The following is a 15,552-nucleotide window of genomic DNA, read 5'->3' on the forward strand; positions in this document are numbered from 1 at the left end:
ATGCCCCTCGACTCTTATAACTGCCATCTGGTTTCTGTACAAATTGTAAATAGCCTTTCGCTCCCTGTATTTTACCCCTGCCACCTTCAGAATTTGAAAGAGAGTATTCCAGTCAACATTGTCAAAAGCTTTCCCTGAGTCTACAAATGCTAGAAACGTGGGTTTGCCTTTCCTGAATCTTTCTTCTAACATAAATCGTAGGGCCAGTATTACCTCACATGTTCCAACGTTTCTAAGGAATCCACACTGATCTTCCCCGAGGTCTGCTTCTACCAGTTTTTCCATTTGTCTGTAAAGAATTCACAATAGTATTTTGCAGCTGTGACTTATTAAACTGATAGTTCGGTAATTTTCACATCTGTCAACACCTGCTTTCTTTGGGATTATTATATTCTTCTTGAAGTCTGAGGGAATTTCGCCTGTCTCGTACATATTGCTCACCAGATGGTAGAGTTTTGTCAGGACTGGCTCTCCCAAGGCTATCAGTAGTTCTAATGGAATGTTGTCTACTCCCGGGGCCTTGTTTCGACTTAGGTCTTTCAGTGCTCTGTCAAACTCTTCACGCAGTATCATATCTCCCATTTCATCTTCATCTACATCCTCTTCCATTTCCATAATATTGTCCTCAAGAACATCGGCCCTGTGTAGCCCCTCTGTATACTCCTTCCACCTTTCTGCTTTCCCTTCTTTGCTTAGAACTGGGTTTCCATCTGAGCTCTTGATATTCATGCAAGTGGTTCTCTTTTTTCCAAAGGTCTCTTTAATTTTCCTGTAGGCAGTATCTATCTTAACCCTCATGAGATAAGCCTCTACATCCTTACAATTGTCCTCTAGCCATCCCTGCTTAGCCATTTTGCACTTCCTGTTGATCTCATTTTTGAGACGTTTGTATTCCTTTTTGCCTGATTGATTTACTGCACAATTAAATGCAGTATCTCTTCTGTTACCCAAGGATTTCTACTAGCCCTCGTCTTTTTACCTACTTGATCCTCTGCTGCCTTCATTATTTCATCCCTCAAAGCTCCCCATTCTTCTTCTACTGTATTTCTTTCCCCCATTCCTGTCAACTGTTCCCTTATGCTCTCTGTGAAACTCTGTACAACCTCTGGTTCTTTCAGTTTATCCAGGTCCCATCTCCTTAAATTCCCACCTTTTTGCAGTTTCTTCAGTTTTAATCTACAGTTCATAACCAATAGATTGTGGTCAGAGTCCACGTCTGCCCCTGGAAATGTCTTACAATTTAAAACCTGGTTCCTAAATCTCTGTCTTACCATGATATAATTTGTTTGAAACTGTCTAGTATTTCCAGGGTTCTCCCATGTATACAACCTTCTTTCATGATTCTTGAACCAAGTGTTAGCTATGATTAAGTTATGTTCTGTGCAAAATTCTACCAGGCAGCTTCCTCTTTCGTTTCTTAGCCCTAATTCATATTCACCTACTACATTTCCTTCTCTTCCTTTTCCTACTGTTGAATTCCAGTCACTCATGACTTAAATTTTCGTCTCCCTTCACTATCTGAATAATTTCTTTTATCTCATCATATATTTCATCAATATCTTCATTATCTGCAGAGCTATTTGGCATATAAACTTGTACTACTGTAGTAGGCGTGGGCTTTGTATCTATCTTGGCCCCAATAATGCGTTCACTATGCTGTTTGTAGTAGCTTACTCGCACTCCTGTTTTTTTATTCATTATTAAACCTACTCCTGCATTACCACTATTTGATTTTGTATTTATAACCCTGTATTCACTGACCCAAAAGTCTTGTTCCTCCTGCCACCGAACTTCACTAATTCCCACTATATCTAACTTTAACCTATCCATTTCTCTTTTTAAATTTTCTAACCTACCTGTCCGATTAAGGGATCTGACATTCCACGCTCCGATCCGTGGAACGCCAGTTTTCTTTCTCCTCATAATGACGTCCTGAGTAGTCCCCGCCCGGAAATCCGAATGGGGGACTATTTTACCTCCGGAATATTTTACCCAAGATGACGTCATCATCATTTAATCATACAGTAAAGCTGCATGCCCTTGGCAAAAATTACGGCTGTAGTTTCCCCTTGCTTTCAGCCATTCGCAGTACCAGCACAGCAAGGCCGTTTTGGTTAATGTTACAAGGCCAGATCAGTCAATCATCCAGACTGTTGCCCCTGCAACTATTGAAAAGGCTGCTGCCCCTCTTCAGGAACCACACGTTTGTCTGGCCTCTCAACAGATACCTCTCCATTGTGGTTGCACCTACGGTACAGCTATCTGATCTGTATCGTTGAGGCACTCAAGCCTCCCCCCCAACGGCAAGGTCCATGGTTCATGGGGGGGGGGGGGGGGGAGGGGGTTGAAATATTATTATGAAATAAAATTTTATAATTAGACCTAATTACATAGACAACCATTCCAACAAAAAATTTAACACCTACTGTAGCTCCACCATCACAGGAGTAAACTTATAAAATAGTGTGACGTCAACTGAAGCATCAATGTCATATTGGTATATTGGTACAAGACTGCCTGCTGTAACCTGAAGATGGCAATCGCACCAAAATAGGCCCACAGAAACAAACAATATAAACAAACACAGCAGCATCTTCATTCTCACAACATAATATAATATGTGTGATGCAGCAGGCCTATATGAATATAAATTGGTAAAATGCTGTCTGGGAAATTGTCACTCCATTTTATAGTGCCGTGCCATGCCATGCGCTCAAGTTGGCGGGTCGTGTGTCACATGCTTGAGGTACTGGGCCATGTCACACTCCTGGTCAAGAATGCATAGACTGGACAGAACCATCAAGTGTGTCAGGTTGAAACTGGTGGTTCTGATTAGAAGTGGTCTCCATTGCAAATTGCAAACCTCATCTCGGGGGTTTGGGGACGCTGGAGGATGCTGAACGTGCTGTGAGAATCAATATGTGTCTGGGTTCCACAGATTCTATACCCGAGAGCATCTACTGCTAGAAGGTGCACATAGTGTGTGCAGAGATTTCTAGTGTGCCAGGTGATCAAGGAGGGAGTCAGCTTGCTGCAGGACACGCTCGCTTGACGAGGACAGTCTGCCATCTTCTGAGGCCACTATGATCGGCTGAGTCTGGCACTCGCTGCCCACATTCTGCAAGCACACTGGGCATGTGGACTGAAAGGGCAGAATGCAGTCAACAGAGTGGAACAGTACTGGGCCAATCAGTCAGAACCAGCAGTCCACCTTTAGTAGGCAAGGCAAGAGGTTTTCTGTCTAGGAAATGAACAAACAGTCTGAATTTGTGTTGAAGCACAGCCGATTACACAGACACCTGAAATACATCAGATAAGCACTGCCCCATCAGCCTAAAAGTGGACAGAAGGTCGTGTAAGAAGCAGCTGACAGAGAAGGGATCACTGGCCATGGGAGAAGAGCCACACATTCTATGCAAGTCTTGCCAGCTATCACTGGCAAGGCTCCTGCCAAAAGACTATACCCGATGAACACGTTTTTTGAACGAATTAAAAACGTGGTTGATCAGCTGCAGTGTGTGGACTGGAAAGAAATGGTTAGAACTTGGTATCTAGTTTAAGTGGGATGTTGTGTGACTGACACCTAGTACATTCAGAACAGAGTATTATTGTCAGCCATGTTTAAGTTGTGTCCTCGGAGTCTTTCGCGACGGCATACATGAATAAAACATTCTCGGTTTTCCAGCCGCGTCAATTCAAATAAAATGCTCAAGCTTTCGATGGCAATCTCCGTCATCGTCGTCAGGAGTTCACTGACTGCCGGGCAGTCTTGCACCACACCCTGTACAAAGAAATATGCATAATGTAGAAATTTAGAAGTAAAGTATCCAAACTAAGAGACATGACCCCATACAGTTTCTGTATGCTGTGCATAGCTGCTGCAAGTGTCTACAATGTGATTTTTTCACTGTCTCTATGGCAACACCTCTTCATAGCTCTATGGATGGCTGCCGTTTTCACTGACAGCTATTTGTGCTTCGCACTTTAAAGCAGTCGAAAGTGCTGCCTGGTGTCAGGTGTTTCCTTCAGTTGACTGTGGGAGTTCCATAGTAGTAAAGAATAAATGCATTTAAACTTCATGCATAATGTGGCATTTTTTTAAAGTACACTCCTGGAAATTGAAATAAGAACACCGTGAATTCATTGTCCCAGGAAGGGGAAACTTTATTGACACATTCCTGGGGTCAGATACATCACATGATCACACTGACAGAACCACAGGCACATAGACACAGGCAACAGAGCATGCACAATGTCGGCACTAGTACAGTGTATATCCACCTTTCGCAGCAATGCAGGCTGCTATTCTCCCATGGAGACGATCGTAGAGATGCTGGATGTAGTCCTGTGGAACGGCTTGCCATGCCATTTCCACCTGGCACCTCAGTTGGACCAGCGTTCGTGCTGGACGTGCAGACCGCGTGAGACGACGCTTCATCCAGTCCCAAACATGCTCAATGGGGGACAGATCCGGAGATCTTGCTGGCCAGGGTAGTTGACTTACACCTTCTAGAGCACGTTGGGTGGCACGGGATACATGCGGACGTGCATTGTCCTGTTGGAACAGCAAGTTCCCTTGCCGGTCTAGGAATGGTAAAACGATGGGTTCGATGACGGTTTGGATGTACCGTGCACTATTCAGTGTCCCCTCGACGATCACCAGTGGTGTACGGCCAGTGTAGGAGATCGCTCCCCACACCATGATGCCGGGTGTTGGCCCTGTGTGCCTCGGTCGTATGCAGTCCTGATTGTGGCGCTCACTTGCACGGCGCCAAACACGCATACGACCATCATTGGCACCAAGGCAGAAGCGACTCTCATCGCTGAAGACGACACGTCTCCATTCGTCCCTCCATTCACGCCTGTCGCGACACCACTGGAGGCGGGCTGCACGATGTTGGGGCGTGAGCGGAAGACAGCCTAACGGTGTGCGGGACCGTAGCCCAGCTTCATGGAGACGGTTGCGAATGGTCCTCGCCGATACCCCAGGAGCAACAGTGTCCCTAATTTGCTGGGAAGTGGCGGTGCGGTCCCCTACGGCACTGCGTAGGATCCTACGGTCTTGGCGTGCATCCGTGCGTCGCTGCGGTCCGGTCCCAGGTCGACGGGCATGTGCACCTTCCGCCGACCACTGGCGACAACATTGATGTACTGTGGAGACCTCACGCCCCATGTGTTGAGCAATTCGGCGGTACGTCCACCCGGCCTCCCGCATGCCCACTATACGCCCTCGCTCAAAGTCTGTCAACTGCACATACGGTTCACGTCCACGCTGTCGCGGCATGCTACCAGTGTTAAAGACTGCGATGGAGCTCCGTATGCCACGGCAAACTGGCTGACACTGACGGCGGCGGTGCACAAATGCTGCGCAGCTAGCGCCATTCGACGGCCAACACCGCGGTTCCTGGTGTGTCCGCTGTGCCGTGCGTGTGATCATTGCTTGTACAGCCCTCTCGCAGTGTCTGGAGCAAGTATGGTGGGTCTGACACACCGGTATCAATGTGTTCTTTTTTCCATTTCCAGGAGTGTATATTAGTGTTTATGACCTCATTTTTCTTGAACTATGTATTGTACAATGATATTTGTGTAGGTACATTCAGTGACATATGCGGATACTATCAGCAAAATGTGTTGTGAATAGAGTTAATAGCAAAGAAGTAATAAATTTAAACGTAATTTGCATGATGCAGCAGTTTCTCAAGCATTTCATTGTTTGTGACGTAGTATCTCCTGATAAGTGGTTCTAAACTCCATGACAATTGTTGCCTGACAGTAAGGTATGTGTGTATTAGTTCCAGTGGTGTAGGAGATATGGAAAAAACACACACACACTTACTTTTAGTGTTCTGTGCTTTAGTCTGTAAAAATGGAACCATTATAGGACGGCTTTGTTGTCTTTTGTCCGTCCATCTGAGTGTATAAGCCCTTTTCACAGGAAGTAGATGTATTAGGTTCAAATTTATGTCACATATATTGGTGATGTAGAAATTTTAAGCTTTTAAGTCAATGCAATCAAAAGGCAGCTATTTATGTCGCATATTTTGAAACTCAAAATCTCACTCATCAAAACATATAGGGTGCTTCCTGTTGACCTAGAATCATGAAATTCTGCAAGAAGCAATGTTTCACAGCATAGGTAAAGGATAAAATCCTAAAATAATTAAACTGTAATTATATCATATACAAAATATCTTTTTGTCATTTTAACATGCACTACATTAATCATCCATCAAAAGTGTAGCAGATGAGCATTACTGCATACAAACATAAAATGTAAGCAGTATTCATGTGTTAGTAAGTGAGTGTGTGTGTGTGTGTGTGTGTGTGTGTGTGTGTGTGTGTGTGTGTGTACTTTTTGTATGTTCAGGCCAGTCTGAGCACTATTGCAGGGATTTTGATACAGTCTTTGAATTCTGTGCCAATGGCCTTGCCACTGTGGGAACACAGGTTCCCATCATATCACCGAAGTTAAGCACTGTCAGACTTGGCTAGCACTTAGATGGGTGACCGACTGGACTACCAAACACTGCTCACAAGCGGGGTGCACTGAGCCCTTATGAGGCAAATTGAGGAGCTACTTGATTGACAAGTAGTTATTCCAGACTCATAAATGGACAACGGCTGGGAGAGCATTGCGCTGACCAGTTCACCACATGACAATCAATATCCTCATCCAGAGATGCCTGTATGCTTAGGATGACATGAAGGTTGGTCAGCATCATTGGGCCTTCCAAGGCCTGTTCGGATGGAGTTGGAATTCCTGGGACCAATATGATGCCAGTATCGATATCAATACCAGGCAAAAATCTGGAAGATTCTCTATTCCCAGGATGAAAGAACCCTCAATATGCAACTAAATTGTCTGGTTTGTTTACAATGTGAGGTGGTCCATGTATCTACACCTGTTAAAAATGGTTTAAGTTATCTTTGTATTCGTGTTCTGGGAGTGCCTGGCGCTTTTGTTACCCGAGCTGCAGTACACCCAGACAAGTGGGCGATGCTCAGGTTTGAACTCTATCTCCTGATGTGTCACTGGGAAGCAGACTAACAGTGTTCTGCTGAAGCAGCTGGTCTTTGTTATTGCATTGTTAAAACAGTTAACCTGTTTGTCAATTTACCACAGCACTGGGAAGTCTAATAAACTGTTTAATCACTATGAATGATGATCAGTTTCCCATGGCCCGGTCCTTCCACTCCCTATGCAACCACTGACAGTTGGGCATGTGCCAGCCATTACTTCTGCAGCCCTAAATTCTGATTGCAGTTTCTTAGTGACCTGTTTCTGTATGATTATCAAACAGAACATGCAAAAATGTGGTGTACTATAAGTGATTGTTGTATGTGTGGCACTAATTCATCTGAACCATGATGGGAACCACATTTCACACCACAATGCCCTAAGTTAAACAGACTTAAGCTACATTCTTCATTTGACCAGAACGTAATCCACTAAAAAATCTTATTGTGTTAGTAAACACAAATAATGATTCCCCAAATTCTGCCACCCTCACATGCATCCCTATAACAAGATAACAGATGATGATATGTAGGAACTGATCACACAACAGTGGAGTATTTAGCAAGTGTGCATGAGCACAATCTAGATCCCACACATGCATCTGCACATAGATACAGAACACGCATACAGACGTGTGTGGCAACCAACAAAATTACAAATGTTTCCTCTGCTGCTGGAGGAGAGGTAGTGTGTTTTGTATTGGCTGATTCATTTTCTTTGGTGGGTACATTGCCTGTAATGCTTGTCTTGCACTTGGTGGACTGGAGTAGATGAGAAGCTATTTGGTGTGATGACACCTCATCTACTCCAGTGGCTTCATGACTGCCTTCAGTTCTCCACTAACAGCAAAGCATTCATTGGGAATGTGAATCCTGAAGATATGATCCAAGAAACAGATTTGTTTGATCAGCATAAAGTAGTCACTTGCTTCAAGTAATCAGTGTATACTGTATTTAAATTTTAATGCCAGTCTAAAATTTTATAGATTAATGATTTAAATGATACATCTTGTGTGCACTGTTTCTTAAAATTTTCCAAGTGTAAAATAATTTTGAGCTTCTTTACAAGTGAAGGTGGAGATCTGTTTTACCTTGAAGAACAAGCAGTGACATTCCAAAAGGCCTCATTGCCCACAGTCTATTACTGCAAAATTGTTCTGCTGGTGGGTGAACAACAGTATGGTATGCAAGCATTCAAGATATGGGAATGATTTTACAGGCTTGTCACACCATCAGGAGACAGCCTGATGATCTGTGATGGAACCGCACAGTCAGCACAGGGGCTATCAACAGGACAGACTGATCTTAGAGGCACCAGTGTCCAGTCAAATTCCCTATAGGTGCTTCATTTCCAACATTCCCCATAATCAAGCTATGGATCATACACAGAATCTGTAAAACTAAAGCAGACAGCTTTAGTCTACCACCTATAAACTGTGACTAACACATTTTAAAATATTTAGCGCTTTTAGGGATCATGCTTCCAGGTCCGTAAGGTTTAGTAACAGAGGTACAGTAAACTCTCTACTACCTGACTTACTGTGGTGGAAGACCAAGTCATACAACAAAAGAGCCAGTTAGGCCAGAGTTCTATTCTGTCAACCGACCCCATCCATACCATTCAAAACACCCTTTTTTTATAGCAAAACCCAATTTTATTAACATTTTCTAACTTCTTACATAATACACACTAGTTACAAGTGTTTTTTATACGTATACTGCACCTTTCAAAAATTACTACAAGAAAAATAATGATCTGTGTTGAACAGTATGAATATAGGATAACACATGTGAAAAGCCAGACCTAACACAAAAAATATGAAACTTACAAGTTTGAGGTTCTAAAAAAAGTCTTTGATAGATTACTGTTTCCCTCCTCTAACCATCTTCCATTCTGCAATATCCCTACACTTATGCAGCAGATGATATCAGTTGGCATTGCTTTCTCCTACTCACTAATGTAGTGCAGCACTGTCTCAATCATCTTGAACCCTTCCAAATGTGGGATGAGATTACTCCTGTTAACATCCATTGCATCAACATCCTCAAAAATCAGCAACAAAACAATATCTCCATTTCCATCTTCAACTTTGGTTGCACATGTGGATACAAAATTAAAATGTCCACCTTCATGGCCTAAAAGAATTTTCCAAGTCCATCCTCTTCAGAACAGCTACAGAGTCTTCATTACTATCAGTTGCTGATATCAACAAACTGAGAAGGCAATGGCAATAATTCTTTGGCATTTCAATGATGACCTAATCCATCGGCTGACAAACAGCAGTCACATTTGGTGGCAAAAATAATATTTTGATATCTCCATCTGTGACTTTGTCACTGGCAGGATGCGAAGGCACAGAGCCTTCCTCAGAAAACTGTTATCTACATCTCTCTATCTACATGATTACTCTGCAATTCACAATTAAATGCCTTGCAAAGGGTTCATAAAATAACCTTCAAGCTATTTCTCTACAGTTCCATTTCTGCAGGTGGGTGCCAACGAAACAAAAGTATTGCTCTTAATGAAAGACCATTTATCTGCCACTGCAACTACATTGCCTTTTCCTCTTAAATGTTCAGGCCACAAAAGTAAAGTTTCCTCAACATCTTTATCCTTACCTTTCAACATTGACTTCCCTACTTTTATTCCACTCCAACTAACTTGGAAAGCACATCACTTTTCAATTTCTGCTTGATTTTTCTTCCACTCTCAAACAGTACTTTTTCCAACCCCTACATCCAAAGCAACAGTTTTGGATGCTACCCCAGAATCCAGCTGTATTACAACAAGCAGTTTCTGATCCATGCTCACTACAGATTTTTTTATCACCCATTTCAGACTCTTAATTAAAACACAAAGGACCGTATAAAGTAAAATGTGAGACCAAAAAATAAATTACTAGAAACATGGTTTCCACAATACCCTTTGTTCTAAGAGTGCTAGTCTTGCAAGTTTCGCAGGAGAACTTCTGTAAAGTTTGGAAGGTAGGAGATGAGGTACCAACGGAAGTGAAGCTGTGAGGACAGGTTGTGAGTCATGACTGGGTAGCTTAGTCAACAGAGCACTTGCTCATGAAAGGTAAAGGTCCCGAGTTCGAGTCTCAGTCCACCACACAGTTTCAATCTGTCAGGAAGTTTCATATCAGCATGCACTCCGCTGCAGAATGAAAATTTCATTATATGGAAAAATATTGCCAGAGGTGAAAGAAGTGACAAGAGACAGATAAAAATTCTAGGACTGACAGGATATAGAATCTCTACACCTTACAATCAGCAGTCTGACCCTTTACCAATGCGACAATGGGCTATACATATGTGCCGTATGGTATAATATTTAGCAGTATATCAAATCAGGAAATGGGAAGGGCAACATGTGAAAGTGAAGGATAGTGCTACAAGTGAAAGTGAAAGTGAAAATAAGCCAAAGAAAGGTGCCAAAACAGAGACATTTTATGGATTTGCACACATATGACATTTGTGATTGTAAGAAGGATAGTGACAAAACTGCAGTCAAACAATCACACTTTAACAGCTCATTAAATAATCTGCTTTTAGAGTTACAATGAAACAAAAATTGTTATATATTTGTTTTCATGTGGATCGTGATATTTTAATTCAATGAAACAAAACACATATGACAAAATAAACACATTTTTAGTAGCTGCATAGATAGATCCAAAATACTAATTATATATAAACAACAGGCAATATGGCCAGACAAACAAAAAATTCAAGATGGACAGTAAATTAAATTTTGAAGCTTCACAATATTTAAAAAACAAACAAGTACATAGTAACGTGCTAATTACAGAAATTGTGTAGCAAATATAAAAAATGTCTGGGAAGTAGCAAAAACAATTGTGAACCATAACAACTCTATAATTTAATTGATGCATGAATATATTACAAAATTAAGAGGCACAAGAAACTAAACTTACACATTGTTGCCAAAAAGCAACAAGTCTTCCAGATCTGGAGGCAGATCGTAGCAACAGGATGTGTCATCACCGAACAAATTCTGAAAAAGATATCCTGAGTTAAAGGATGAACACTACAGTGATGCCATAATATGATGGACTGTTTTCAATGCTCAAAAGAGAGGCAGGGTAATGAAAATGAAATCTATCACTGTGTGAATGGATCCTCTCTCTTCCCTTCAATCTTTTATTTTATCTATTTACTTTTATCTTCAGACATTTTTCATGCTATTGATGTTAATAATTTGCACAAATCAAACAATATATAATCATACACATAATAATAAAAACAGTTAAATAAGTTGATTTCCATACAAATATACAATTAGTGTAAGTTAAAATTTTAGAACTTCTTTCATGTAGTCAAAATTTTCCTCTACTGCATAGAAAGCCTTCTTTTTAAGCCAGGTTTGTACAACTTTTCTGAAGGTTTTTAATAAGGTGTGTTTCTGGTGACAATTCACTGAATAGTTGTACTTCAAGGTATGTATAGCTGTAATAAGTCATGCTTAGTCTTGTAAAGGAATGGTTAATCTTTTATTTGCGACATGTATTGTGACAATGAAATAATTTCCTTAACTTTTAACTGTCTTGGTTTTCTTTAATGCACACTAGGCAGCTAAGTATAAATAATGACAAGACTGTCATGAAACCCAATTTCTTGGAAAGTGACCTACAGGATACATTGTTTTTGAAAACTCTGGCTACACATACAAACACACAAACTATTTTTGCCTCACTGGAAATGCTACAAAGCAGTATGCAGTATGTTATGTGGCTATGAAAAAAAATACACAACAAGAGTTAAGCATCATGTTTTCACTCACATCTGCTCTAAGTTCATGTAACAGGTATGTGACACTTCACAATATAGTGCAAACAGAGTCTGTATGGAGGTTCCGAGTTAATTTGGAATCGAAGTGTACACCCACAAGTTAGCAAACATAATCATTGCCTGTATTGCATAAACTAAAAATTACATTTTCAGTTTTATTCTGATTTATAGTCAATTCATTATCTTTAGACCAGATCCTAGAAATTCTTAGGTCAGTTTTGCTTTGTTCCTTTAGGCCCTCTATGCCATTCCCAGTTGCAATGAAAGTTGTATCATCAGCATACAGAACTGATTTACATGGCATGATACTAAGTAGGTTATTAATTTTACATTATAAACTGTGAGAACGCTAGCATGGAAGCTTGAGGCATACCACCTGAAATGTCTAGGAATGCAGAACTCATATTATTAAAGTGTACCTTCTGCTTCATGTTGTCAAGATACGGTTTTATAAGAGCAAGTTTTTAACTCTAATGTCCCAGCACATCAGTTTATCTGTTAAAGTATTGTACAATGACACACAGAATCAAATCCCTCACTCAGGTACATCAGAAGGGCATCAACAGATGATGTGACATTAGACCAAAAACTAATTTGGATTTGCTTTGCTGAATAATCCGAAGTATGGGTGGCTCAATTATTAATAGAGCATCCAACAACCAAGTCCCTGATATCTATAAAAAATATCAAAACTATCTGTTGTGAAAGCATATCAAAATGAGCGTCTCTCCTTACAGAATTAAAAGACAAACCATGAATTGTAGCTACCTCAGTTAGGATTTAGTGCAGTATTTAATACAAATAAAAATTAAATTAAACTGGGTCCATCTGTTTGAATATCCCTGTGTAAGAACCTGAACTTTAAGCCACATGTTATGAATTTTCATAAAAATTAAAGTTCTCCAGCTTTTGGATTATGGATAATTTTTTTATTTTATTGGTGAAAAAGTCAAAATGCAGATCAATTTTCCAATTTTGATTCACTAATGTTTTATGATATTACATCCTGTGTTACTCAACACCAAGGAAAACTGTGTTTCACAGATGCATTCAGTACAAACAATATGTCATGTCCACTCGACAACTTTTACAAACAACCATTTAACTGGTTGGGCATACTGATAACAGCCTCACAGTACATTTAATGCCCTAAAAAGTTTGTTGGTAGCAATCTTCATGTGCTTCTGAGAACCAGTCTGGCATGTTGTCAACAAAATATGTTGTATTTGCCATTTTCACAGCAGCTGAAAATTGTTATAGCAAGCACACAGCATAGGTAAGAACTCCCATATCAAGAAGAGGGTTACATCCCAATTCACAATATTTACGAGTATGATTCTGTTTTGTTTTGTTTTAGTGTGCAAAAACAACTACATCATACATGTCCATGTCAAAATTGTAGAACACAAAGACAGAGAGAGGAGTTAAAAACAACTACACCTCAAACCCAATCAATGAAAGAGAAGACAGCTAAAAACAAGGACAAGGAGAAAGGTCTTTAAATTCGCCATAGAGGAACAGAGGTCCAGAACTAAAAATTAAATGGCCTTAGCCATATTGCTACAATGGATAAAAAGTAAAACATCGTCGACAGCCCATGTGACATTCGCTAAAATGGCCAAAAACTCGTGCACAAAGTGGTAGGGGAGCAGCACCACTTAACAAATGGCAATGGCCAAAGAGACAGTGTCCAATATACAATTTACATAGAATGACCTCCTCATGACGAGAGGGCTGAGAGGAGGTCATCTAAGCCGCTGGGAGAGGCTTAATAGCCCGGAGTCTGCTCCCATGAAGGGAGGACCAGTGGTGATAACAAAATGACACCACCTGCTGACAGACAGCAACACAGAAATCATCAGAGGGAATATAAGAACTAGCAGGCTGAGGTAAGAGGACTGCAGCCTTGGCAGTGGCATCAGTGACCTTGTTTCCTGCTGTCAGACTGATGTGATCAGGAACTGACATAAAAATCTCAGTGGCTCCAACAAAGTAAGCAAGTGACAGCTTTCCTGGATCTGTTGCACTAAGGGAAGGGATGGACAGTGTGCAGCACACACAGGCTTTGAAGGGCACTGAGAGTGTCTGTGCAGATGATGCAACTGAAAAGCCTCTGTCGCCGGATGTACTGCATAGCCTGATACAGGGCGAAGAACTCTGCTGCAAATACTGAGCAGTGCCCTGGAAGCCAATACCAAAAAATTGTTGGCGTCAATGATGAAGGCACACCTGACACCACAGTCAGTCCAAGAGCCACCGGTGTACACATAGGTACTATGCAAAATTCCATGCAAATGTAATGAAATGGAAAGCATAAGAATGAGGCTGGATTAGTGTCCATAGAAAGCGAATGAAGGCCAGGGTGAACACGGGCCGCCGCACGAAGCCGTGGTAGTGAAGGGTTCACGCCCACCAGGAAAGTTGCAGGTTGCGTGACGTTAAGCTTCCAGAGCAAGAACCAAAAGCCATACGGAACTGAAGCACATACTGGTGATCAAAAAGAGTCATCTAAGAAGAAGGCACAGGATGGGTGGCCAGGCATGGCGGACAAATGGCATGCATTGTGTGAGGAGAAAATCACAGTGGTAGGACAGTGGTAGTTTGGAAGCTTCCACATACAGACTCTCAACTGTGCTAGTGTAAAACGTGCCAGTGACCAAAAGGATGCCACGATTGTGAGATGGCATAAGAGGACATGCACATGCATAAACAAAACACCCGTAGTCTAGTTTTTAATGGAAAAGGGACTGGTCCAAATGGAGGAGGGTGGTTTGATCTGCACCCCAGGAAGTGTCATTAAAACACACAGGAATTGAAGGACTGCATGCAGTTGGCTGCCATGTAAGACATGTGGGAGGACCAAGAGTGTTTTCTATAGAGCTTGAGCCCCAGGAATTTCGTAGTTTCAACTAACAGAAGAGCAACATGCCCAAGATGCAAAGACGGTGGAAGAAACCAATTGCACCACAAGAAATCTATACACACAGTTTTGTCGGTGGAAACACAAAAGCCACTGTCAATGCTCCATGAATAAAGATGATCAAGACATCGCTGAAGGTGTTGTTCAATGAGGCAAGTCCGTGAAGAACTGTAATAGATGGCAAAATCGTCAATGAAAAGGGAGCCAGAGCCAGAGATGCCCGGTGGGAGGCAGGCCATTATAGAGTTAATGGCAACAGCAAAGAGGACAATGCTTAGGACGGAACCCTGAGACACACCATTTTCCAGGATAAAGGTGTCGAACAAGGCAAACCACACATACCTTGAAAACTCTGTCTTTTAAAAATTGCTAATGGAAATGGGGCAGGGGGCCACGGAAGCAACACGTGTAGAGATTACAGAGGATACCAGTTCTCCAACATGTATCTTAGGCTTTCTCCAAATCGAAAAATATGGCCACAGTCTGGGATTTCCGCAGAAAACCATTCATGACATGGATGGACAAAGTGACAAAATGGTCAACTGCAGCACGCCGCACTCAAAATCCACACTGTATGAGACTTGAGCCACCATACCAGCCTGGCACGAATCATATGGTCCTTCACATTGAAAACACAGCTTGTGAGAGACGGGATGGTAGCTAGATTGAAGTTGTTTGTCCTTAAAGGATTAGGTATATAACAGTGGCTTCATGCCAGCATCTGAAAAACGTGATCTCTCCCCAGATTTGGTTGTATGTATTAAGCAGAAAGCGACTGCCCGCAAGAGGAAAGTGCCAACATC

At 41.6% G+C, this 15,552-nt stretch overlaps 1 protein-coding gene across 1 annotated transcript in view; it reads right to left on the minus strand.

Moving 5' to 3' along the window:
- LOC126203442 (gastrula zinc finger protein XlCGF7.1-like) overlaps window positions 1-15,552 on the minus strand; it is a 104,583-nt gene that overhangs the window by 72,878 nt on the left and 16,153 nt on the right. Inside the window, exon 2 of the mRNA XM_049937760.1 lies at window positions 10,956-11,035. Coding sequence (XP_049793717.1) covers window positions 10,956-11,035 — 80 coding nt within the window. The remainder of the gene's footprint in view (window positions 1-10,955; window positions 11,036-15,552) is intronic.

The sequence above is a fragment of the Schistocerca nitens genome, chromosome 9 (genome assembly GCF_023898315.1).
Source record: "Schistocerca nitens isolate TAMUIC-IGC-003100 chromosome 9, iqSchNite1.1, whole genome shotgun sequence".
NCBI classification, from domain to species: Eukaryota; Metazoa; Arthropoda; class Insecta; order Orthoptera; family Acrididae; genus Schistocerca; species Schistocerca nitens.